The 25,011-nt window shown below is 45.1% G+C and overlaps 1 protein-coding gene across 5 annotated transcripts in view; it reads right to left on the bottom strand.

The window, feature by feature from the left end:
* Positions 1–2,346: 2,346 nt before the first annotated feature.
* The window catches only part of STAG3 (STAG3 cohesin complex component), a 32,089-nt gene continuing 9,424 nt past the window's right edge, over positions 2,347–25,011 (bottom strand). The window contains exons 9-35 of one of the 5 annotated variants that reach the window (XM_058711344.1): positions 24,763–24,914; positions 21,547–21,620; positions 20,429–20,552; positions 19,162–19,260; positions 18,873–18,952; positions 18,155–18,262; positions 17,777–17,891; positions 17,509–17,614; positions 17,264–17,367; positions 16,902–16,994; positions 16,687–16,776; positions 16,227–16,427; positions 16,036–16,106; positions 15,844–15,931; positions 15,284–15,364; positions 15,109–15,201; positions 14,792–14,960; positions 14,531–14,667; positions 13,820–13,921; positions 12,949–13,097; positions 12,573–12,701; positions 12,323–12,480; positions 7,627–7,798; positions 7,276–7,380; positions 6,895–6,967; positions 5,960–6,019; positions 5,276–5,689 (exon numbers count right to left, since the gene is read on the bottom strand). In XM_058711344.1, the coding sequence (XP_058567327.1) occupies positions 5,681–5,689; positions 5,960–6,019; positions 6,895–6,967; positions 7,276–7,380; positions 7,627–7,798; positions 12,323–12,480; positions 12,573–12,701; positions 12,949–13,097; positions 13,820–13,921; positions 14,531–14,667; positions 14,792–14,960; positions 15,109–15,201; positions 15,284–15,364; positions 15,844–15,931; positions 16,036–16,106; positions 16,227–16,427; positions 16,687–16,776; positions 16,902–16,994; positions 17,264–17,367; positions 17,509–17,614; positions 17,777–17,891; positions 18,155–18,262; positions 18,873–18,952; positions 19,162–19,260; positions 20,429–20,552; positions 21,547–21,620; positions 24,763–24,914 (2,942 nt within the window). In that variant the 3' untranslated portion in view covers positions 5,276–5,680. Of the gene's footprint in view, positions 2,649–5,275; positions 5,690–5,959; positions 6,020–6,894; positions 6,968–7,275; positions 7,381–7,626; positions 7,799–12,322; positions 12,481–12,572; positions 12,702–12,948; positions 13,098–13,819; positions 13,922–14,530; positions 14,668–14,791; positions 14,961–15,108; positions 15,202–15,283; positions 15,365–15,843; positions 15,932–16,035; positions 16,107–16,226; positions 16,428–16,686; positions 16,777–16,901; positions 16,995–17,263; positions 17,368–17,508; positions 17,615–17,776; positions 17,892–18,154; positions 18,263–18,872; positions 18,953–19,161; positions 19,261–20,428; positions 20,553–21,546; positions 21,621–24,762; positions 24,915–25,011 lie in introns of those variants that run through there. The other 4 variants (XM_058711345.1, XM_058711347.1, XM_058711346.1 and 1 more) reach the window with 4 other exon arrangements.

Raw genomic sequence — 25,011 nt, 5'->3', positions numbered from 1 at the left:
AAAGTATAACCTTTTAGGTGGAGAGCCAACATCCTCAAGGTCTCTTGATGTTTTGAAATGCCATCTTGATCATAAATTCTTACAGATGATCTACTTCTGGATTCTCTTTGCTAATCTGTTGCTTCATTTGCTTATTCCTGTTTCAATACTGCACAGTCCTAATTATTAGAATGCTTTTGATGTGATGACCCTTGCCGTCAGAACTTTCTTGGTTACTCCTGAACAGTCTCCAGAATTTTCAGCTTCAGAGACACAAAAGGTCATTGAATTTACCAACCAAAAGCTCTGCAGCACCAAGCCTGCATTGTTGGGCCTCTTCCCTTTCTGGCCCAGAGGTACACATTAGATGACACAGGTAATGGCTACCTCCAGCTCTGACATTTAAAAATTTTTTTTTAATTTTATTTTGAGAGAGAGAGAGAGAGAGAGAGAGAGCGCGCACAAGTGGGGGAGGGGCAGAGAGAGAGACGGAGACACAAAATCTGAAGCAGGCTCCAGGCTCCGAGCTGTCAGCACAGAGCCCAATGTGGGGCTCAAACCCACAAACTGGGAGTCATGACCTGAGTTGCGGTCAAATGCTTAACCAACTGAGCCACCTAGGCACCCCCAGCTCTGACATTTCTTAGTGAAATCCCTGCAGCCACACACACTTCAAGTCCTGATGATCTCTTGTCATCAGTCTCTAGAATTAGGCCCATGAGGGTTGAACTGGTGCCACAATTTCATAGCTCTGCAAGCTCAAAGCAACCTCAACTCCCAAAGCAGTAACATCCCAACAGGGATCATACTCTGCTTCATGGCATGCAGCACTCTGCTCGTGCCTGGCTCAAGCCTTCAGGATATGTTGGTGACCATCCTTTTATGGGTTTATGAGTTCCCCACCTGAGTTTGTAGATTGAGACTCATACCTGATCCATTTATTTTATTTTACAAATATTTTAAATGTTGTGAAAAGGCCATTTTTGTTTCCCTATCAAAGTAATATAAATATGAAAGGTAATATCTGAGTGTACACTCTGTGCTAAATTTGTTCTGAACAAGTCAAACATTTTAGCTCCATACTTACAATGACCTTATGAGGAAGGAACTTGCCCAGGGTCACAAGGCTCTCACTGTGGGAGAGCAGCTTAGCATAGTTGTTAATATGTGGGTTCTGAAGCCAGGATTTGACAAAAATTTTAGCTTCAGAACCCACACTATTAACAACCATGCTGAGCTGCCTCTCCCACACACATTTTAAAAATTTAAATTACAAGGTTTTTGTCAAAATCCAGCAGTCCTCTGCCCCATCAGCAGAGAACCTGTGCTTAGTTCCTAGGCTGGGCTGCCCCCCACCCCCTGACATGAGCCACTTCAGTGCCGACAGGAGAGGCTTTTTCAGCTGCTGCTACCCCACTCGATTCCTTTGCTGCTCTCACCTACTGAATTAACTTAGGTATATTTTCCTTCAAGTTTCACCCAGGATTCTAGGCTCCTTTGCCACCCAGATGGCTTCTCTAGTGTCCTGGGCTTCATCTGGCAGGTTGGCCACCCTTCTAGTTCTCTGTTCCTACCTGACACTCCCCCCTCTTCTGTGCTATTTCTCTGGCTATCCCAACTCAACACCCAGGGCTCTCAGGGAATCTGTGCTCAAGGGAGACTTTCCAGATCCTGTGATCCACCCAACCCCGGGGAAGGAACTACAGAGCTCAAGGAAGACTTCAAAATGTTTGTGAAAATAAACCTTCCACCATCCTGCCACCTTATCCTCTCATGCCTTCCAAGCACAGACTCTCTTTTTTCTTGTAACATCCCAGTGTGCCTGGAATTCAGAACACAGAATGACTTACCTATTAGCTGAAGACTCTTCTCAGTAACCTGGAAAAAATCTCTTCACAATTTAGGAGAGAACACCAAACAATTCACCTTCTTGCAGAGCTTATGGCCACGACAAGAGTTAAAAAGAAAGAGGCTTGATTGAAGGTTACTTAAAATAATTCAAAAGCAATTATTCAATGCTAAGCTAACAGGCAATGCACAGCAGTGCCAGTCCCCTGGAAAGCACTGTTTGGTGTCACTTGTCAACCCAGGTAAGGTCAGCCTGTGCAGAGACCTCCACCTCTCTTGCCCCAGCTGGCCTCAGCTCTGGTTCCCACCTGGCCAGGGCCTGACCACTTGGCGCTGCTGCTCTGAAGCCCACAGCCCCACTTCTGTTGGCAAGGGGCTCACTGGCACGACATCCTCCAAAGCTGTGGTTTTTAAGGTGCCATGTTTGCACCTCAGCTGCTACACAAAATATCCACTGCTGTCATGCAGGACAAAAGATTAACATTTTTCATTTTTTTTAAAGATAAAAATACAATGAAGTAATTTTTTAATTATTTTATTTTATTATAGTTTAAAGTTTGTGAGTGAGAGCAAGAGAGCACACGTGTGTGCATGCAAGCAGTGAGGGGCTGAGAGGGAGAGACAGAGAATCCCATGCAGTCTCCGCGATGTCAGCACAGAGCCCGATGCAGGACTTGATCTCATGAACTTCGAAACCATGACCTGAGCCAAAATCAAGTCAGATGCTTAACAGACTGAGCTACAGGCGCCCCCAAGTACAATGAAGTATCCTCTCGCCAGGATCCAAATGTCACGGTTCATCTCTTAAGAAGATCATCATCCTAAGGTACGAGTGGGAAACCCACAATTGATGTTGGACTGTAATTTACATGCTATACGATGCCGTGGTTTTGTGGTCCTGAACAATGTGTATCCTCTCTAAGAACACTGTTATTGTACTTGGAAAGCATCTTCTGACCTGTTTATAAGTCTTCCAAATGAAAACTTTCAGTGGGTGCTGGCTCATCTATTTAAAAAAGTAGTAAACTTTTTTAGTAAACAAATTCCATTTGGATTCACAAGGTTTTGAGAAGTACCCCTTTCAATTATGTAGACCATAAAAGACAATTATCAAAATAAACTGATCTTTCAAGAAGAACCTCAGAAAACATTAAACCATTTAAATTTTTTTTCTTGGGGCGCCTGGGTGGCTACATCAGTGTCAGTTGAGCATCCGACTCTTGATTTTGGCTCAGGTCATGATCCCAGGGTCATGGGATCAAGCCCCGCATCGGGCTCTGTGCTAAGCATGCAGCCTGCTTAAGATTCTCTCTCTCTCTCTCTCTCTCTCTCTCTCTCTCTGTACCCCTCCCAGCTTACACTCTCTAAAAAAAAAAATTGCTTTTTTAGAGCAAAAAGGTATTTTGTACTGCTAAATAAAATATTTCAAAACATTTATTTTGTTATTAACTCACCATACATTTCTAAAATTTTTTTAATGTTTATTTATTTTTTTTATTTTTATAATATTTATTTATTTTTTAATGTTTATTTATTATATTAGAGAGACAGAGCATGAGTCGGGGAAGGGCAAAGAGAGAGAGGGAGATACAGAATCTGAAGCAGGCTCCAGGCTCCGAGCTGTCAGCACAGAGCCCAACACGGGGCTTGAACCCACAAACTGGGAGATCGTGACCTGAGCTGAAGTCAGACGCTTAACCGACTGAGCCACCCAGGCACCCCATGCCATACATCTCTAAAGTGTGTAATAAAACAAGTGGTAAATGTTTACATAATTTTTTAACTGATAAATGTGCCCTAACTTTTGGAGTCTTAGGACTCTAAGGTTCTGTTTTAGTTACTAGTGCTATGTAACAAACCACCCCAACTTGGTGTAAACATTTTATCGTGTCCATGGATTCTATGGGAGAGGAATTTGGAAAAGGCTGAGAAAAGATGAGGCCTGGGGCCTCAGCTGGAAGATTCAAAAGATGGGTGTTACAATCATCTGATTCACATCTGAAGCACATCTGGTGGTTGATACTGGATGTAGGCTGGGACTTCAGCTAGGCAGGACACCTAAAACATGGCCTTTCCATGTGGCTGCTTGGGGGCTGTCTCACAGCATGGTAATTGGGTTCCAAGAGCAAACATGTCAAGAAACAGGAGGTTGGGAGCTGCTAGTTAATTTTGGGTTCAGAAACTGGCACAGCATCATTTCCACTATATTCTATTAACCAAGCAATCACAGAGCTCATATTCCAGGAGAGAGGACCTAGACCCACCCTCTCAATAAAGAGTGTCAAAGAATTTGGGGAGCAGGATAGAAAACTCACATGTGTTCTGAGGTTGGGGCTCAACTGTCCACGCTGGGCTACCTGGATGTGTACAGATCTCTACATCTGCAGAACTTCCAAGTCTTTTGATCTTGTGAAGTAGCCTTAGCGTGGCTGGTATTTAAATAACTTGGGAATATTTCCCCTCCTGGATTCTTAGTGACCTCCATGTCTTCACATTGGCTTTCCTACTCTGTTCCCAGATCCCATAGGAAAGGCTCCTCTCCCTGGAGCTGTTCCCCCTGAATACAGGTTAAACATCTCTGAATGCGTCAGCTGCCCTACCCGGCACTGGCAGCTGCCTTTCCAAACAGAGACTCCTGAACCCAATTTCTAGCTTCTATCTGGGAGAGAGGGTGCTGGAGAAGGGAGGAGGTGGACTTAGTCAAAGAAGAAAGTGACAAGAGTGTCTTCACATATTTGGGTGCTTGTCAGGGGGAAAGAGAGAACAGAGGTGCTGTGCTCTTCCAAGAAGCAGAACAAGAACCAAAAAGTTAGAATTTCAAGGAAGCAGGTGTCCAGAGGCAGCCTAAGTGAGAATTGACGGTGGCAATGAGAGAGGAAACAGATCAGAGATATTTTGCAGAATGACTTGAGAGGATTTGGCTAAAAACTAGCTGGGGAAGGCAAGGATAAAGGAGAAGACAGTGTCAAAATCTTGGATTTGAGGGTTGGACATTTAGAGTAACTTCTAAATTTCTTCCTAACTCAGAAACTGAGAGTCTACACAATTTCAAATTATAACAGGTGTCTCTGGGATGAAGTCATGAAACTCCCCCTGCAAAGAATCCTTGGCTGAAGGCTGCCAAGGTGTATGGCCTGTTCTCAGTGTAGTGAGATAGGTCACCCTCTGGCAATCAGGATTCTGCCCTCTCTCCTCAGTCTGAATAGTCCTCACTACATAAACCACTGAAAGGCAGCCAGTGCTTCCTAGCTCCTCTGCCCTACCACGTCTCCCAGTTACAAAGCATTACATCCTTGAGAGCCAGTACACAAAGGCACCTGGGGGCGTGTTCAGGGCTGGTGTCTGTCTGTACGCTGGGCCACAGGGGGAAGGAGAGCCGCTTGAGACACTAGCAAAGAACCTGACTTCCATCAGTTTAACAATCTCAAGCCACACCCTGGGAACCAGCTGATTCAAACAAGTTTATTGAGCTAATCACAAGGATACAAAAGAGGCTGGGAAAGATGCTCCAAAAATACAGGAAACTATTGGGCTCTTTCCACTCAACACGGGGAGGCAGTGCTTCTCCAATACTGAGGTGAAGCCCCCACCCACTCCAAACGTGGCAGGAAAAAGGCACTCTTCTCAATACAGAGGGACAGAGCCAGGGAGCAGTAAGGAGGACTGGGGGCTTAAGGCTTCTCCATCGCAACATCATCAGAGAAAGGTCAGGTTAGAAAGGCACAGCCCACCTCTCCTTCCCCTCAGAGACCGGAGTGGAGCCTGGGAGTAGTGCTTCCTTCTGCTCTGTTCTCCTGTTTGCCTTTTCCAAGTTGAGATGGGGAGTGGAGACGGGGAGGGGCACAGAGTCATGTCAGAGATCCTGTAACGGGAAAGATGAAAGGAAAACACAGAGACAGAACAGCCCAAAGGGCAATGAGATGACTGCAAGGTCCTCCCCATGACAGTTTACTTCTCCTCCTGCCCTCCCCCCACAGCTACTCCTAAGGTTCCAGAAGCAGCAGAGAGGCCAGGCCTTGGGCTACTGCCTCTATTTCCACCTACTGCATAGCACACAGGTTACCTGCCAGCACCTCCCAAGGACACAAAGTCCTCTTAACCTGCTGTCCACAGTATTTTTGGGGACACTCACCTCAAGGTTCATCTCTGTGGAATCTAAGAGATCCAGCCCGTGCTCACTAGAGGAAGAGTGCTAGAGAGAGCAGGTGACAGTCAGACTAGCCCTTCTCACCCCTGTCACATGGGCAAACAATAACCAAGGTCCCTTTCCCAGGTGGGTGCCTGCAGCAGCCAGGGAGGGGAGACTAGCAAAGGGATGGTGGGCAGAAAGTTCAGACCTAGGAAGTTCCCAGAGTCCCAGGCCTCTCCTGGCTGCCAATTGAGTCCCTTAAATTTGTTCAGTTTAGAACCAGAGAATGGCATTTTTTTCTGAGGGGACTTTAGGAAATACTATGTTAATAGAGGACTTGTTTTCTAGTCTGTTGAAGAAGTCATTGTCTGTTTTTTTCCTTCTGAGCACAAAACCTCCATTCCCTTGCACTATTCCTCCCTTTCTCCCTCTGCAAAGAGCAGAGAAGGGAGGAGAATATCAGCAGCAGACACGTAACCCTTTTCAGTTTATAAGGTGCCTTCACTTTGTAGTTTGAGGGAAAACTCCATTTGAAAGATGAAGAGGCTGAGGGGTTAAGAGGAGCTAACTTGACAGAGTGGTGGTGCGGCGGACCCACATCACCTCACAGCTTCCACGTGCTCCTGCTGGCCTGGCGGCCGGGGTAGGAAAGAGAGTGAGGGGAGAACTGGGGAGAATGAGCCGCCTTCCTTCTCCAGCTCTGGCACTGCTTTCAACCCTGAGACTCAGAGGAAAAATACTTATTTGGACATTGGGAGGGGGAGTGTTATCCAAGCCCTTTTTGGTATTTTGAATTTGTTTTCCCTCCCCTCCTTAATAAAAGTCCAGGAAAAGTACAAAGCACCTTACAGGTCTCCCTTCTTTACTCTGTGATTCTTAGAGGACTTTCAAAAAGCCCTCTGGTTGTAGCAGGAAAAGGGAATGTTGGGTCCACTCACCTTGTCTGTATCTTGCCATTCTTCACTTAGCTCACTCTGGATCTCTTCTTCATCCTCTTCCATAAGGCTGAGTCTGAGGGCAGTGGCAAAGAGTAGAGGCTTTCACACTGCTATTTAAGGACTCCTGAGAGTATCTGGGAGGCACCCAGGAGAGTGAGATGGGCAGATGTGGAGCGAGCTCCAGGCTCCCACTGCTGCTTCAAACAGAGCAGCTGACTTCTATCAGTTCTATGAGCTAAGGACACACGTACCCCTGGAAGGAAGTGGTCTGTGATGTAAACAAGCCCAAAAAGTATGGGCACAGAAACACCAGGTTAGGGGAGAATCCCTCACAGCAGGTGCCTAATGTGAAGTGAGGATGAAAAGCAAGGAGCAGCTCACCTGGTCAGCCGGTTGCCCAGACCAGGACCGGAACGGTTGAGTAGAGTCCGGAAATGCTGTGGACTCGACAATCTTGACCTCTGGTTGCCTGAAAGGGGCTGGCTGCTGGTAATAAAGCAGGATCAGTAATGGGGATAAAGTAAAGGGTAAAAAGGATAAGGTGGGCAATGTTACAGGGGAGAAAAGCTCATAGGGAGAAAGAAAATCTACAGCTAAGAAAAGGGTAAAGGCCTGGAGAAGAACCCGAGAATGATGATGGAGTGCCACAGGATGGAACAAGAGAACAGAAATGGCAGGAGGAAGATGGCAAACACCAAGATCGGACACCCAACTGCTCTCCTCAGCCCTTACCTTTGGACAAGCTCGGGTTCTGGGCTGCCTTCTTCCATCTCTTCCAACCCCCCCAGAGGCTGCCTCCTCTTGATGGCTGTAGAGGTGAGGGTGGGTGTGGGTGGGATGCTGTTCAGCTGGAGGCTTTCCTCCTGGGATGAAGAGATATCCTCTCTCTGCTGCCTGGAGGGGCCTGCAAGGCAACAGAGGCACATATTCACTGCAGACCAGGTACTGCCACAGGCCATCTTCTACATTGTCAAGACCTGACCAGATTTTGGTTCAGGAAAGTTAAGAAAGAAGAGAATGGAAAACTTATATGGCCACATTAGGTTATGACTAAAAATTAAGCATAACCCTACATACTAAAAAGTAAAGGCTTACACAACAGTATCTAGGACTTGTTCAAGGAAAACGACACAGCTCAGAAAATAGAAAAAAAAATAGACATATATGTGATATGTGATAGACATATATCAATCACAGATAAACAGTAACATGAACATGAATGTGAGAGAGAATAAGATTCCTTAAGATTGCAAGGTCTCAATCAATGAAGATGTGTGAGGTCCTGTTCATTCATTCAAGATTTTTTTTAAACTTATTTATTCACTTACTCATTCACTTACTCAATCACTTCATTCATTCATTCATTGTAGGTACACCCAGCATGGAGCCCATTGTGGGGCCTGAACTCACAACCATGAGATCAAGACCTGAGCCAAAATCAAGGGTCAGACACTAAACCTACAGAGCCACCCAGGCACCCCTCAACATTTGTATGAAAAAAAAACAAAAAAAAAAAACAACCTTAAAATGGTAACAGAGTTCCTGAGCTCTGAAGCCGCTAGGGTGGAAGCAGGAGGGCTGGCAAGAAAAGACAAATGGGAGACTGGATTTTCTAAAGGCCAGGAAAACAGGAGGTGGCTGCATTGTCAGCATGCTTCTGACATGAAGAAATGGAGGACCTCGGGCTCACAATGTTAAAGTCTTCTGCAGAGACCGGAGAAAGGTAGAGGACCAGAAAGAATCCAAGGTTATCTCAGAAAACCCAGGCGATAGTACTTTCAAAGGGATATATTAATACTCGTCCACTGTAAATGTTCACAGCCCCAAGTTTCCAGAACTGGAAAGTGAGCTGCTACTGATCTAAGCAGAGAACTAGAGAAAGCCAGTGAGAGCCACACACATGATTTTGTGCCCTCGGGTAGGACCAGACGGGCCCCTCCTCAACTCCCCAACCTAGTCATAGTGTGATGCCCGAGGGCTCAGCCTTTCAGCATCTCCTGCCCATCATCTTCACTGGCTTCCTTAGCCTCGCAAGTTCACATTTCAAATACCAACTCCCAAATGTATCTCAAGCTTTTGCCTCTACCCTTAACTCCAGACTCCTATCTCCAGCTGTCTGTTTCACACTTCCACCTGTAGCAACATGGCTAATACTCAAGCCCTAATCTACTCATTCACTACCTTCCCCATTTCTGTTGGTATCAACTCCATCCTACCTAGTTGTCAGACCAAAATCTTTTTTTTTTTTTTTTAGGCCAAATTCACCCTCAATTCCCATCTTATATCCCACAGCCAGTTTGTCAGAAATCCTATGGGTGATACCTTAGAAATATATCCAGGATCTGTCCACTTCTCACCACCTCCATCCCTTCCCCCAGTCTACCCACTCAACAGCCTCCTTACTGGTTCCTTTGCTTCTACCCTTGCCCCTCTACAGTCCATTCTCACACAGCAGCCAGAGGGATCCTTTAAAAACAAGGCAGATCCTGTCACTCTCCGGTTCAAATGCTGTAATGTTTTCCCATTTCACTGTTGAGTAAAAGCCAGAGTCTTTACTCTGCCTCATATGCTCTGGGTTCCTCCAATCTCTTTGGTCTTATACCCTACATACTCTCCATTCGGCCATCTGGCCTTCTTGGCTCTTCCCAGAACATGACAGGCATATGCCATCATGGCCCTGTGCACTGGCGCCCCTTCTTGTATGCTCTTCTACAGACACTGTGCACCCCTTCCTTCCTTGCAATCCTGGCCCAACACTCACAAGCTCTGCCAGCCTTCCCCCAGCAATAAGAGAAGAGACTGCGATTCCCACCTCACCAAGGCTTCCCTGTCCTCTCCTCTGCTTTCCACCACAGCACACACACACTCTAAAGAAAAGAGACTTGTCTTTTTTTGTTCACTGCTATATTCCCAGCACATAGTGTTCAGTAAATATCTGTTGAGGGGACAATGGAACCAGTCTTTTCAGTTTTCTCCTACCTTTACAAACCCTCTGTTTTAGGCAAACCAGCCTAAACATCTGCATACTCAGCTAAAACATACCTTCCTATGTTTTGTTTGTGCTACTCTGGTAGCTCATGATACTCGTTCTTCCTCTGTTTAGCTTACATCAATCTTGTCCATTTTTCAAGCTCCAGCTTAAACTCCATCTTCCTGGTGAAGCCTTCCTAGGCTTTAGATCAACTAAACTCAAAGTGATACCTTCTTTCCTGGAATTCTAAAGCATTCAATCTGTCAATTTTTTTTAATTTTTTGATGTTTATTTATTTTGAGAAAGAGAGAGAGACAGCAAGCTGGGGAGGGGCAGAGAGAGAGGGAGAGAGAAATCCCAAGCAGGCTCCATGCTGTCAGTGCACAGCCCAATGCAGGGCTTGATCTTATGAACTGTGAGATCATGATCTAACCCGAAGCTAAGAGTCAGACCTCTAACCAACTGAGCCACCCAGGAGCCCCTCAATCTGTCAATTCTCAAAACCCTCAGGAAGTTATCATTTACTGGTGATGGTTCATAATTTAGATTTTCTATAAATGTATTTTCTCTATTAGATGGTAAGCTGCTTGAGGATCCTTCACAGCCTCTAAAACACCTAGCACAGTGTCCTGCACACAATAGGTCCTTAACAGATATTAGTTAAATGATTAAAACAGAGTTTCCTAGTGGTATAAAAAATACTTTTAAGTAGTATTAAGTACTTAAATTATAAGTAGAGACATTTTATTATTTATTATTATTATACATTTATTATTATAAGTAGAGACATTTTAAAGAGTTACATTCTACCTCACACCGTATACAAAAATTAACTCAAATGGATGGCAGAAAGAACTAAGACTAGAAAACTTTTAGAAGAAAACCATCTTCTAAAAAATCTTCATGATCTTGGATTAGACAATGATTTCTCAAGCTATGACACCAAAGCACAAACAACAAAAGAAAAACCAAATAATCTGGATTTCATCAAAATTAGGAACTTTTGTGTTTCAAAGGACACACAACAGATAATGGATAAAGAATATACAGTAGACATACACAATGAAATATCACTCAGCCCTCATTTAAGGGCTTTGTGGACAATGGATGGGCCTAGACAGCATCATGCCAAGAAATATCAGACAAATATGATATGATTTTACTCATATGTGAAATCTAAAAAACAAAACAAATGAACTAAAAAAGTGGAAACAGACCCATAGACCCATAAATACAGAGAACTGGTGGTTGGCAGAGGGGTGGGAGGATGGGCAAAATGGATGAAGGCAAGTGAGGCATAGGCTTTCCAGTCATGAAATGAGTAAGTCACGGGATGAAAGGTACAACACAGGGAACACAGTCAGTGGTATGGTGACAGATGGCAGCTATACTTAGGGGGACCACAACATAACCTATCAAGTTATACAGAGTTATAGAATCAGCTACATTGTACACCTGAAACTAATGTAATGTATGTCAACTATACTTCAATTAAAAAAAAAAGAAAACCACTCAGATGGCAATCAACTTAGTACAGGGATAAATAAAATGTGGCACAGCCATACGATAGAGTATTATTTGGCCATAAAAAGGTATGAGGTACTGATATATGCTAAAACATGGATGAACCTTAAAAACATTATGCTAAGTGAACAAAGGCAGTCACATAAGGCCACATATGGTATGATTTCACTTATATGAATGTCTAGAGTAGGCAGACCCAAAGACAGAAAGTAGATAAGTGATACTGCCTGGGGGGTGGGGTGGGGAGAACCAAGATTTTCAATTGTTCACTAGAAAACACATACGTGTGAACACATCAAGCTTGTGATTTCTAGGACATTTTTCACCTAAAATGAAATTATATTTAAAAAGAAAATTAAAGAAGGGCACCTGGGTGGCTCAGTCAGCTAAGCATCCGACTTCAGCTCAGGTTATGATCTCGAGGTTTGTGAGTTCAAGCCCCACATTGAGCTCTCCGCTGACAACTGGCCTCTCTCTCTGCCCCTCCCACGCTTCACATGTGTGTGTGTGCACACTCTCACAAAAATAATAAATAAGAATCAAAAAAAAGATTAAAGAAAAAGCGTTAGACTAGAAGACAAGTAATGATCTGAGAGTAAAAAAAATCATAAAGATTGTGTGAAAATCTTTAACATTTAGAAAATAATAGAATACTAGATGCAAGGATGGGCCCCCTAAATGTACAGATTTCTTATTTTCATCTTTGGTCTTATCATCAGTCGCTATTTGATTTTTCACAGAGGTTTGCTATTTTTAGCTGCCTAGACAAACTTTGAAGAAAATGAGTACCCCTTACTGATAGCACATGCTCAGTGAAATGTTTTTTATTTGACTAAAGACAAAAGTGTGAAGAAGGCAAAGGACCTTACATCTAGGTATTGGCTATGGAGGAAGGAAGTAGTGCTCACTACCCTGATATCCACACACACTTACCTTCAGTGCGCCTCTTCTTAGAGCGGGGATAGCCCTGAGGGTTGGCCTCCACTGTGTTCTCTACAGGGCTGAGGGAGTGGCAGTAGGTGGTGACTGGACCCCAGGGACAATCAGGTGCCTGGGAGACACGCTGCAGACACTTTTCCAGGTAGGACAGTCTAAGGAAGGGGTGAGATGAAGAGGCTGACTTGTCTGCTAGGCCCTCACTACTTCCCTAATCCTCCTCTTTATCCATTACCCACTAACTTACAGCAGCTGCTTGTCCTGATGGAAGAGTCGGGGGGAAAACTCGGCAAGGAGCTCCAGGAATGCTAGGTTTGGGGGCTGACCGGAGGAACCAGTTGCAGGAGACTCAGACAAGGAGAATTTGATGCCTTCCCTTGGTTGAACAGAATTATTTTAGGAAGATGGCCCCTCCTCACTTTCCTCCCCAGGGAAGCATCCTATCAAGTGCACCCTTCCCTTGTTCCCAGTCTGTCTCCCAGAGAATACCCACCAGCCAACCTGACTGCTGCTCCTCAACATGCCTATCCCTCCCTCCAAGACCACACTCCCACTCTCCCTGCACACAGCCTATGGCTCACCCCTCTTCAATCAAGTACCCTGACTTTTAACCAGTACTTTACTTGTGTAGCGTGACCACAAGGTCACGGTTCTGTAGCTGCTGGGGCCCAAAGCTCAAGGCAAACCTTCGGGCCAGGTCCCTCATCTCACTGAAGGCAGGAAGCTCATTCAGGCCCTGGGGCCCCTGTTCTTGCAGCAGTTCTGTGTACAACTGTGTCCAGGAGACATGGTACATTTGGGAAACGAAGGAACAAAGTGGAAATAGAGAAGTACAGCATTCCTTTCTCCGCGTAGAAATTCTAAAGGACTTGGGATGCCACCTGCTACCTTTACTCTTTCTTTCCTCCCAGGACACTGTTCCTATTCCTGAACCCCTACAGAAAGAAACTTCACCCTTGCTCTGTAACAATAAAAATGTCCCGGGGCGCCTGGGTGGCTCAGTCAGTTGAGCGTCCGACTTCAGCTCAGGTCACGATCTCGCGGTCCGTGAGTTCGAGCCCCGCGTCAGGCTCTGGGCTGATGGCTCAGAGCCTGGAGCCTGCTTCAGATTCTGTGTCTCCCTCTCTCTCTGCCCCTCCCCCGTTCATGCTCTGTCTCAAAAATAAATAAATGTTAAAAAAAAAAAATGTCCCTAGTAACTGAAGAGACTGACAGAGAACAGGGCAGAAAAAAATTAGGTATTTCCTATCACTTTATTGTTGGTGCTCCTATGTCCTGATAGTTCAATTTCTATGAAGTTGGGGAAACTGCCCATCACCTAATAGTTTCTACAGACTTACTAGTTATGAAGAAGACAGTCAAGTAAAGAGTCAAAATAAACTAGAAAGTTCCTTAAGGATCTCACATTCTAAATGGCTGAGGGTGAGCAGAGAGTTTGTGGGCTACAGGGAAGGCATATCACAGGTCAGAGGTATTCCAGGCAGAAGGGAGTACCTGCTTGAGGCTCAGCAGCAGGATTCGGGAACAATGACTTCGGTCAATCTGCCTTGCTCTAGTTAATGTTTCCTTGATAATGTCACCATAGTCACCGTAGAACTGAGGGACAGGAAATGAAGAAGATATCGTTTGGCCACAGGGCAAGACCGGTTCTGTTGTTTCTTCCTTTACATTTCTCATCATGTCTCCTTCCTAAAGTGAGTTAAGTCAGGAAACATGAATCTAAGTATAAAACAACTCAGACTAGACCAATAGGTCAAAGCCCGAAGACCTCAGAGTTTAGGCAAATAAATATGGGAAGAAATTCTGCTCAGAGCCCACTTCTTGGGAAGAAGTGCTCACAGTAAACAGAAATCAATACAATGGTGAGTTAAGGCAACTGAGGTACACATCTTCCATTCTTTTTTTTTTTTTTTTTTTTCTTCTTATATTACCCCAGTTTACGGAGACTGGGTTCACAGAAAAAAACAAAAAGATTCTGGACAGGATGAATAAGCTTACTTTCTCTCCAATTAATTTCCTAACAGCTTTTTTTCTGTAATTGTTTACTACCAATTTCCTCTTTGTCCCCTTGTTCTAAACTCCTGTTGCCTTTTTCCTCCTGCTTTTCTTCAAGCCTGGTACTGTCATCCTCGCCACGTTCTTTCCTGCAGTGTTCCAGCATCTGAAGTCGTGGCTGTGCTCACTCAGCCTGACGCCTCACTGTACCTTGTTGTAGTGTTTGAAAACATCTGAGGCTGCATCCATCTCCAGCACCCCATAAAGCAGCAGCTTGCAGAACCCAGCCAGGAGGCGGCGCCGCTGGTGCAGCTGCTCTATCTGTAAATGATCCTCCTGGGAATGACCTGGCTCACATCAAAAGCAGAATGGAAAGATCAGAACCACAGATCTAGGACTCCTGCCCTTATATGCCTGAGGCAGGCCCAAGCCCCAGACCCTTCCTGAGCCCCAGGTATAGAGTCCTTGTACCACTGCCCAGTTCTCCAGGCTGGATGAAGACATGGTCCATGAGGAAGCTGGCTAGTTCAGACTGGAGCGTGGCTTCAGGAAAAAAGACAAGGGGTCTAAGAAAATCGCGACCCCCTACAATCATCTGAGGGCTGAAGATGAGAAGTAGATCACTTAATAAGACAAAAGCCTGTTGGGAGGGGGAGAAAAAAGAATGCTTGAAGAGGACAGGATATTCACAAGACAGAAATTACACAGCTAATTTCTCCTTAGAATAAGGCTTCCTCAGACCATGAGAAGTGACATGCCTCCTTGGTCCCACTCGAGGAAATGCTAACCTGCTCCTGGATCTCAGAAGCCACATCTGAGAGGCAGCTCTGGCAGAGTTCGCAGAATGCCACCATCCTGTCCTTCAAACTCAACAGCTGCTTCTGTGGAGACAGTGGCTTGAGGAGGAGGAATGGAGACACAGGCTCCTCCATTCCCACTCTCCCTACTCAGACCCATATTCACCTGGGAAGCACCTGATCCAGAAAGGTGGGTTAGTGTCCACAGAATGGAAAAATAGACAAGAGTCAAGGCTGGCAGCATCACCTGTAACAACCAAATGTTACAAAAATGGGGGAGTCAGGAGTGAAGGGCAGAAAGGGAAAGAGGGAGGAAGAGAGAAAGGAAAAGACAGACAAGCAACACACACAAAGGAGTGAAGAGAGAAAATGAGATTAGAAGAGACCTGATTCCTTCTCTGGGGGAAAAAGATCTGATTCTGTACAATCTTCAGAGCATTCTGTCTTGGGCAGGAATGCCACCTCTTCTTTATTTATCTGATGTCTCCTAGAATCCCTCAACATTATCCTTGACTCCCCGGGAACCAGAGAGGATGGCTGTTTTCAGGCACTGGAAAGTACAGTTCACCTTATAAAGTGGAACTGAAGGAAAGATATGCACATGCTCTTCCTCTCGTGTCTCCTCTGCACCCCTGGGACTGGAACTGCCTGGGATAGTCGGCCACCTGGGACACAGGGCCCTTAAAAACTCCCCTCTGCCTCCACATCTCCGACTCATCTACTTGCCTGGTGAGGAACTTCTCCTGTGTCCACAGCCTTCCGGAGGAGTCGGAAGCATGGCTCATAGAGCTCCCAGCGAGTCAGGTCGTGAGCACTTTGGAGAAGAGATGGAAACATGATGCAGGAACAGAATGAGAGGAATCACCACCACAGACACCAGTAGAAATAGGAAGAGGGAATGGGAGGTGAGCTGCTCACTTGTAGAAGGCAGACAGGCGCTTCAGAGTGGCCGCCAGGCTGTACACCTCATCCTCATCTAGGAAGGACGACTGAGGGAGAGAAAAGGTCCACAACAGGATTTTCCCGAGAACGCATAGATCCACATTCCCCATCTAGCGGCCCCTCGGACCCAAGTTTGGGGCTTCCCATATTTCAGCCCCAGTTCCTACCTGCAGCAGCTCTTCAAGTTCTTGCTGGAAGCGGTCGCTCAGCAGATCCACCAGCTGGCTGCGGGCAAAGTCTACCCGGCCGAAGAACGTGAACTCAGGATTACAGAGCAGATAGAGGGCATGAGCACCTGCCTCAAGCACCGTGGGTTCCGCGTGCTTCACCACCACCTCCTGGAGCTGCTGCAAGAACAGCTCCAGGTGCTGACAGAAAAACAGATGGGAGAACACAGTGCTCTGGGCAAGGAAAAGAGGGGGCAAGTCTTCTGGAGGGGAGTGGGGTTGGGGGAGATGAGAAATACGATCGAAAGCATTAACTTTCAAGGAGAAGATGCCTATGGAAGGGAAGGCTTATTGATTTTTCTGGAACCTGGGTTCTTGAGAACCAGATACTGGCAGTAGAACCTTTGGTCCTACCAAGAAAGCAGCAAGGTGTAGGAACTTTACCTTCCTCTCTACTCACCTTCTCCAAGCGCCTCGTGCAGTAGATGTTGAGGTCAAAGTAGTTAAGAAGCTGGAGCAAGGGAGCAACCTTCTCCGCATCAGCTGAGAACTGTAGGGGTTGAGAGGGAGACCTAATCACTAGCTAATGTATGCTAAGTCTTACTCCCAGTCCTCACTGGGGGCCATTTCCTTTCACCCCTCATTCCCAGGTACTGAATGGTAGGGCAGCTCTACCTTGGCCAGGAGCTGGGGTAGCAGGGGGATGAGGTGCTCTGTCAGCTTCACCTTGTCATCAGCTTGGATCTTACGTTCTTTCGGGGTTAAGCCCTGGAATTAGTCATTTGGGGGTATAGGGAAAGATATGGAAAAACACTAGGTCCATAGGGAGTGCGTGTGTATCCCTCCTCCCCACAATCTCAGCTGCCCAGGAAGGAGAAGATAATTCATTTGGCACCTCCTTCAAATTTATTTTTCTAGAAACAGAATTCTTTGAGGGGCAGAGAAGAGGCACCCTAACCCAAGGCTTGAGGGTGAAGACAGACCATACCTGTCTGGACTTTTATTGCTAACCAGCCCACCCACCCTTCACACCATACCTTCCTCCCAGTGATCCGCCCCACAGGTGGGTGACCTTCAGAAGCTTGCCGAACACTGGACACCAAGATCTCAATCAATGTGCTCTCCTGCACATCGTCCAAGTCTGGGTTGGCAGGAGGATGAAAACCAGAATAACAAATCAGCCACCCTCCATCTCCCAAGTCACCCCAACTCCCCCACTGCCCAGGACACCTATGCCTCATGGGGGAAATGACCCCTCCTCCAGCTACCAGGTGGCACGCACTCTGGTCCTTCTCCAGCAACAGGCTTGTCAGACTCTCCCAGTCCTTCAGCTGAGACCCTGCACAGTCCCACAGGCTGTCTACTAAATAAGCAGCATGGTTATGGAGCTGTGGAAGAAGGTGCATGTTAAGTTACTGAAGCTATGTTAGAAAATTCTGGGAAGTGGCTACTGACAAACCATGTCTCTCCTTCCTGTAGTGCCAGTCCCATCCTTTTCTACTCACAGGTCTTTATGCACAACAGGCAAATAGTTCCTTCCCATACGTCACCTCACTTTCCACAAAGAAGGACAGCAGAAGGTGGAAGAAAGTTCTCTGGGCACGTGGACTTCTGCGTCGCTCTCTCCCACTGACCATTTTAGTCTCACACTCAGGGTAGAAGAGCCTGGTAGAACAAACACAGGGAAAGGGCACACCTGGGAGCAAATGAGGAGTGGAATAATCTCCATGAAAGAAAGAGTCCAAGGAGACATGTGAGGAAAAGAGGTGCAGAGCCAAGGAAAGCCTCAAGGAGTTAAGAGGGGCAAAGCAACAAAAGAGAGACTTTAACAGGTATGCGGGGTGGTCATTGGGAAGAGCAGCAGCAGACACAGGAGAAAAAACAACACAGGAGGGTGTTAAAGGAACAAATGAGAGGACCCTACTCACTTCCAGTAGAGAAACTCCCCTGCAGCAGAGGCCAGGGCTCGGTTAGAGGCATATACAACTGGGTAGATGCCCTCACAGTCTGCATCTGTCAGCACCCCTTCCATGTTCCTGCCAAGAGAAAAGGAGAAAAAGCAGGTGGATATGAAGGATGTCCCCTAGCACAACTAGGGCTAGAAACACAAAGAGGCAAATAAGGACTTGGAACAATCCAAAAGAGGAACAACAACAACAAAAATCAATGAGGATTAGCTGACAAAGAACTTTTATTATTATTTTTTTAATATTTAATTTTTTTAATACTTATTTATTACTGAGAGACAGAGCATGAGCAGGGGAGGGGCTGAGAGACGGGGAGACACAGAATCCAAAGCAGGCTCCAGGCTCCGAGCTGTCAGCACAGAGCCTGATGCAGGGCTCAAACTCACAAACCGCGAGATCATGACCTGAGCCGAAGTCGGACGCTTAACCGAAAGAGCCACCCAGGCGCCCAAGAACTTTTAAATGAAGAGTGGAAAACACAAGAGTATGGAGAGTTAGAGAAGATAAGAAATATCCCCCCTGGAGATCCTGCAACTCAGGAATGACCTCTGTCTTTCAACCTGTTACAGAAAGAAGAGTCAACCTGTGACAAGCAGAGGGACAGGACTCTGGAAGGGCCTGCCTAATGCTGGAAAGGTAGAAGTCTGAGATGCATGCCTCCCCATTCCCCAGGACTCACTTAAGGATGAGTGTTAGTAACTTGACAGCTTCCACCGCCACATCATACTCTCGGTCCATGACCATGGAAACCATCCGGTCCTATAAGGAGAGAGAACGTTGCTCAGTACTTCATTGTATCCATCCCAAATCATTATGCTCTCTTAGAATTTGAGAGATTCCTAAAGAGAATGAGTAGGCAGAGGTTGGGATAGCTGTAGACACATAAGAGCAATAGGAATGGAAAGATGGGGTGGGGGAAACAGGAACCAAAGAAAGAGCCAAGCACAGGAATACTGTCCCAATTTTACCTTAAAGCGGCTGGTAAAGAGCTCCAGGCGGGCAGTCAAATCCCGGCTGCCATACAGCCCTTTTAGAGCCTTGAGACACTTCAGACGGACTTCTCGATGCTATTGAGGAAAATGGAATATGAATAACTATTCCTCTACTCAACCCCCACTGGGCTTCCATGCCCCTCTCTCAGATTACTCTTTCTGGGCTTTGGTGTCCTCTATGCTGAGGACTTTGGGGTGACTCAGAGACAATAGACAGCTGTCTTCTTACATAAAAAAATGAAAAGGGGGCGCCTGGGTGGCGCAGTCAGTTAAGCGTCCGACTTCAGCCAGGTCACGATCTCGCGGTCTGTGAGTTCGAGCCCCGCGTCAGGCTCTGGGCTGATGGCTCGGAGCCTGGAGCCTGTTTCCGATTCTGTGTCTCCCTCTCTCTCTGCCCCTCCCCCGTTCATGCTCTGTCTCTCTCTGTCCAAAAATAAATAAAAAACGTCGAAAAAAAAAAAAAATGAAAAGATCACAGCAGAATTTAGCAATCATAATGAAAAGGATCTTTGGGGCACCTGGGTGGCTGAGATGGTTCAGTGTCCAACTCTTGATTTCAGCTAAGGTCATGATCTCATGGTTCATGGGATCGAGACCTGCGTTGAGCTGTGCACTGGCATTGTGGAGCCTGCTTGGGATTCTCTTTCTCTCCTCCTTCTCTGCCCCTCCCCCACTCACACCCTCTGTCTCTCTCTCAAAAATAAATAAACATTAAAAAAAAGAAAAGGGGGGCGCCTGGGTGGCGCAGTCGGTTAAGCGTCCGACTTCAGCCAGGTCATGATCTCGCGGTCCGTGAGTTCGAGCCCCGCGTCAGACTCTGGGCTGATGGCTCGGAGCCTGGAGCCTGTTTCCAATTCTGTGTGTCCCTCTCTCTCTGCCCCTCCCCCGTTGTTCATGCTCTGTCTCTCTCTGTCCCAAAAATAAAAAAAAAAAAAAAAGAAAGAAAAGGATCTTTTGGCTATCACCCTAGCACCTGTATCACCAATCCATTAATAGCTTTCTTGCTTTTTTCTAGGGAAAGTTTTTCTCTACTCTGGTTTTAAGGTGTTCATCTCCTGGATATATCTTTCTCTCTTCTACCTCATCCTACCCTCCCCAATACTGTGGAGTTTTGAGGTTCACTGTCTTGATGGGCTGATCACTAGTGAAGCTCCTAAGCAGCAGGGCCAGGAAAAGCTGTGGTGTCTTGAGACAGGGAAGATGGTGAGGGTAACAGAGGAAAAGAAACTGACTCAACACTGACCTTATCATGCAAGGTCCAGCCAATATATTTCAAATAGCTGTCAGTGAGGAAAGATGTGCTGTAGCTTTGCATCCAAGACCCAATCTCTTCAATGCAGATAGCACGGATCTCAGGAAGGATGTCCCTAGGCACAGAGAGATAAACTGACCCCTATCACCATCTTTCTCTAAATTCACTTTCCATCCACCCAGACATCTCCCTGCCATAGAAGAATCTACTTTCTTGACTGAACAACATGCTCCAAGCCTTTCATTTTTCCCTCCCAATGTAAATATATAAACAATAAATATTTTCTAGGGGCACCTGGGTGGCTTGCTTGGTTGAGCATCTGACTCTTGATTTTGGCTCAGATTATGATCTCATAATTCGTGAGTTTGAGCACCATGATGGGCTCTGTGCTGACAGCACAGAGCCTGCTTGGGATTCTCTCTCCCTCTCTCTCTCTCTCTCTCAAATAAATATTTAAAAATAAAAAATTAACATTTTTTTGGTAATACTGTATAAAATAATTGAGCTTATTTTCCATGCCCCTTTTAAAACTGACTTTGGAAGTCAGTTTAACTGTTGGCCAAATTTCCACTTGAAGAAAATATTAAATCAGCTGAAGAGTTCTGGAAAGGCAGAGGTTGAAATCTAGGTAACAGTGAGAAAAAAAATATGGATGCTATTTTTAACTTAATTCCACCAGTTCTTTTAAACAGTGTAAAACTCCCCTTCCTTTAGCCCAGTGAAACAGCAGGCTGCGCTAGGAAAAGGCCTGCCAAGTTGCAAATGCTCAGAAAAGCCCTGCCTTTTGTCTCTCTGCTGTGGTCTTCTCAGGTCTCCAGCTCCAGGAAGATGGGGAAGGGAAGATCTTAGGCAAAGCTGGAGCAGAATAATACTCAACAGTGCCTTATTCTCTTATTTTCTCTCCCAAAAGAGCTTACAAGAGCCTCTGGAGTTGGGGGTGAACTAAACCTTACTAATTTAAAACATCTGTTGTCAAAGTTTTTGCTCCAGCTGCATTTGCACTAGGACTAACCAAATTACCAGGGTTATAACGGAGGGACACCTTGCTACGTTTACAGATTCCATAACCAAGGACCAGCTGTTTCAACGAGAGGAGCGCATTCACTCACCTGTACCGATGCACAAAGACCCCCCTGAAGAGCGCATTCATCATCCCCTCAATCTCCTCTTGATGTTCTTGGAGCTGGAAGACAGGGAGTAACAGGTCAATCTTTCTTGTGCCCCAAAAGTATATAGAAAAGTATGACTTCCACTTACTTCCTTTTATTACAGGACATAATCTGAACCCCTGATATCCTAGGTTTCTTTTCAACCTTCTAAATTCTGGAAGAAGCTGTAGAGTCAACCACCGACTCAGAGGATTCTTTGTGTTTGGAAAAAATAATATCACCTCTGGGTCTGGTTATTTTTGGCTATTCAGAGGCACTAGCTGGTAGTTACACAGATTTTTTGACTTACAATTGAGAACATGAATTTTTAAATAAATGCAGTTTATTTGATAGAAATAGAAAACCGGGGCGCCTGGATGGCGCAGTCGGTTAAGCGTCCGACTTCAGCCAGGTCACGATCTCACGGTCCGTGAGTTCGAGCCCCGCGTCAGGCTCTGGGGCTCTGATGGCTCGGAGCCTGGAGCCTGTTTCCGATTCTGTGTCTCCCTCTCTCTCTGCCCCTCCCCCGTTCATGCTCTGTCTCTCTCTGTCCCAAAAAAATAAATAAAAAAAAAAACGTTGAAAAAAAAAAAAAAAGAAATAGAAAACCTAGCAGAAGAAGAAAAGGAAGAGATTAGACCAATGGTCCTCAACTAGGGCCCCTCAAGGGACATTTAGCAACTTCTGAAAACATTTTTGGTGGTCACTAATGGGAGGGGGTACTACTGCCATCTAGTGGATAGAGTCCAGGGATGCTGTTAAACATTCTGCAATGTCAAGACAGGCCCCCCAGGTCAACAGTGCCATTGTTGAGAAACCCTGGATTAGATGAATAGATATCAAGGAAGCAGAATTATAAAGGAACACAACTGACCCTACCTCTTCAATAAATCAATATATTGGGGGGGGGGGAATGGGAGAGGCAGAGGTTAAAAGAGGCTTAAGAAATACAACAAATGCAATGCATCATAATCCTTAATTAGATCCTGGTTGGAATTAATCAGATATAAAAGCCATTTTGGGGATACACAGGGAAATTTAAATATGAATTGGAATTAGAAAATATTAAGGAATAATTAATATTTTTGAATGTGAAAATGGTATTGAGTTAATGCAGGAATAATTTTTTTGGATGATAAGTTTTAAAATAATTTTCAGAGAACATATTTAAGTCTTTAGGTGGAAATACCAGTATATATATAATTTACTATAAAATAACAAAATAATTGGGGCACCTGGGTGGCTCAGTCAGTTAAGTGTCTGACTTCAGCTCAGGTCATGAACTTGCGGTTCATGGGTTTGAGCTCTGCTTCAGGCTGTGTGCTGACAGCTCAGAGCCTGGAACCTGCTTCAGATTCTGTGTCTCGCTCTCTCTCTGCTCCTCCCCCACTCATTCTCGCTCGCTCTCTCTCTCAAAAATAAACATTTAAAAAAATTTAAATAACAAAAAATTAGAAGAAACAAATATAATGAAATATTAGTTGTTAAATCTAGATAATTTGTATATGATGTTCACTCTGCCAGTGTTTCTCTCTGTCAGAATGTTTGGGAAATTTCATATTGAAAAGAAAAGGAAAGAGAGAGAGGGACAGAAGGAGGAAAAGTTGTCATCAGTACCAATTTCTATAGAAGTTTGGAAAAAGGAAATTAAGAAAAGACCACTGACTATAGGGATTAAAAAGTCAGTGGTTGGGGCGCCTGGGTGGCTCAGTTTGTTAAGCGTCTGACTTCAGCTCAGGTCACGATCTCGCGGTACATGAGTTTGAGCCCTGTGTTGGGCTCTGGGCTGATGACTCAGAGCCTGGAGCCTGCTTCTGATTCTGTGTCTCCCTCTCTCTCTGTCCCTCCCCCATTCATGCTCTGTCTCTCTCTGTCTCAAAAATAAATAAACGTTAAAAAAAAAAAGTAAAAAAAAAAGTCACTGGTTTGGAAAGAATAATTTCAAAGAAAAATGGGGAGAGAAGCTAGGTAGTAAAAAAATGGATTCAGTTGGATATTAAGGAAGTAAGAAAATACTAAAAAGGATAGAAATGGAGTAGTTCATAGAGAGGAAGAGTAAAGGGAAGATTCAAAGGCCTACAGACATTTCTAAGTGAAGAGAACAGTGGGGAGAGAGGAATTAAAAACAAAAAGAGAAATAATGACTGATAAAGCAAGAGCCTAGAGAACTAAAAAAAAAAAAAGATTCACGGTATTATACATAGGATATGAGACAGACCTAATACACATAAGGTTTAAGATCATACTGACATTGAAAATAGTAAGAGAGAGTAAGGAAAGAAGGTTTACCATGGAAGAAATCTTGGTGAGGGGTGAGAAGACAGTCAATTGTTGTGGTTAGGCATGGGGAGTCCTGCCAACCTCATGCTGGAGGAGTCTCAGATACTTAGAGATATTACTAAGAGAGAGTAGGGGGAAAATCAGTGTCTCATGACAGGCACAGCTGTTTGAGGGTTTAATCAGTGTAAAAGATTTTGTTAGGGCTTATGTCCTCCAGTTGTCTTTAAGTATAAAAGGAAATAAACCAAGTGTCCACTATGTGCCAGACTATTCACTCACCATCTATTTAATCTTCATAAAAAGGTAGAATTATCCCCTTTTTTAAAGAAAAGAAAATGGAAGCTTGGAAGTTATATAAGGCCATGGAACTGGTAGCTAATTGGAACAGACAGTCCAGGAGTGATTGAAAAGCCAGTCACTTTCCAGTCCTCAAACAGTTGGCCTCCCTCATCAGTGGTTGGCCTTTAATACTCTGGTGATCTCCAGACTATATAGTTGACCAGAAAGTCAAAAATTAACTCCTTGCATGAGATGCAAGCACAGCACTTAAAAACATTCCTGGTGATGAATGTAGATAATGGAAACTAAGCAAAAGTGGGATTATAAAGAACTCTAAAATTTACTCTGAGTTAGAACTAATTCATTGAGATCACATCCCAGAAACAAGATAAGCATGCAATGACCTCTGACAGGATGGGTCTATTAGACTACTGTCAGACTCCACTGTTCATGACCCAAAAGGTTGCTTAGGGGCCTGTGCCTTACAAGAGACAAGTGTGTGGGCAGGGGTAAAACGGGCTTCAGCAACAGTGGATGAAGCTGAGAGAGAGAGAGAGAGAGAGAGAGAGAGAGAGAGAGAGAGAGAGAGAGAGGGAAGAGGCAGGGAACACTTTTTACCTCTTTGCGTTTCTCCAACAGGCTCTCCAGTCGCTCAGGAGCTCTCTGTCCTGGTCCCTTATTTCGTTCAGCCTCATACTGCCGCTGATTATTGTCTTTGTGCAGACTCAGTTGGAGGGCAACTCTTACCAGGGAGGTCATTAGCTTCATGGCTTTGAGCCAGGAAAAACAAGAAAAGGGAATTTTTACTTAGGTCAGAGGAGGGAGGACAGATTTTAAAAAGGAAGAAAAAAAAGCATCTTGTGGTTC

This window comes from Neofelis nebulosa, chromosome 18, assembly GCF_028018385.1.
Source record: "Neofelis nebulosa isolate mNeoNeb1 chromosome 18, mNeoNeb1.pri, whole genome shotgun sequence".
Classification (NCBI taxonomy): Eukaryota; Metazoa; Chordata; class Mammalia; order Carnivora; family Felidae; genus Neofelis; species Neofelis nebulosa.
Note: the sequence above shows the minus strand (reverse complement) of the source record. Positions and strands in the feature narration are given on the sequence as shown.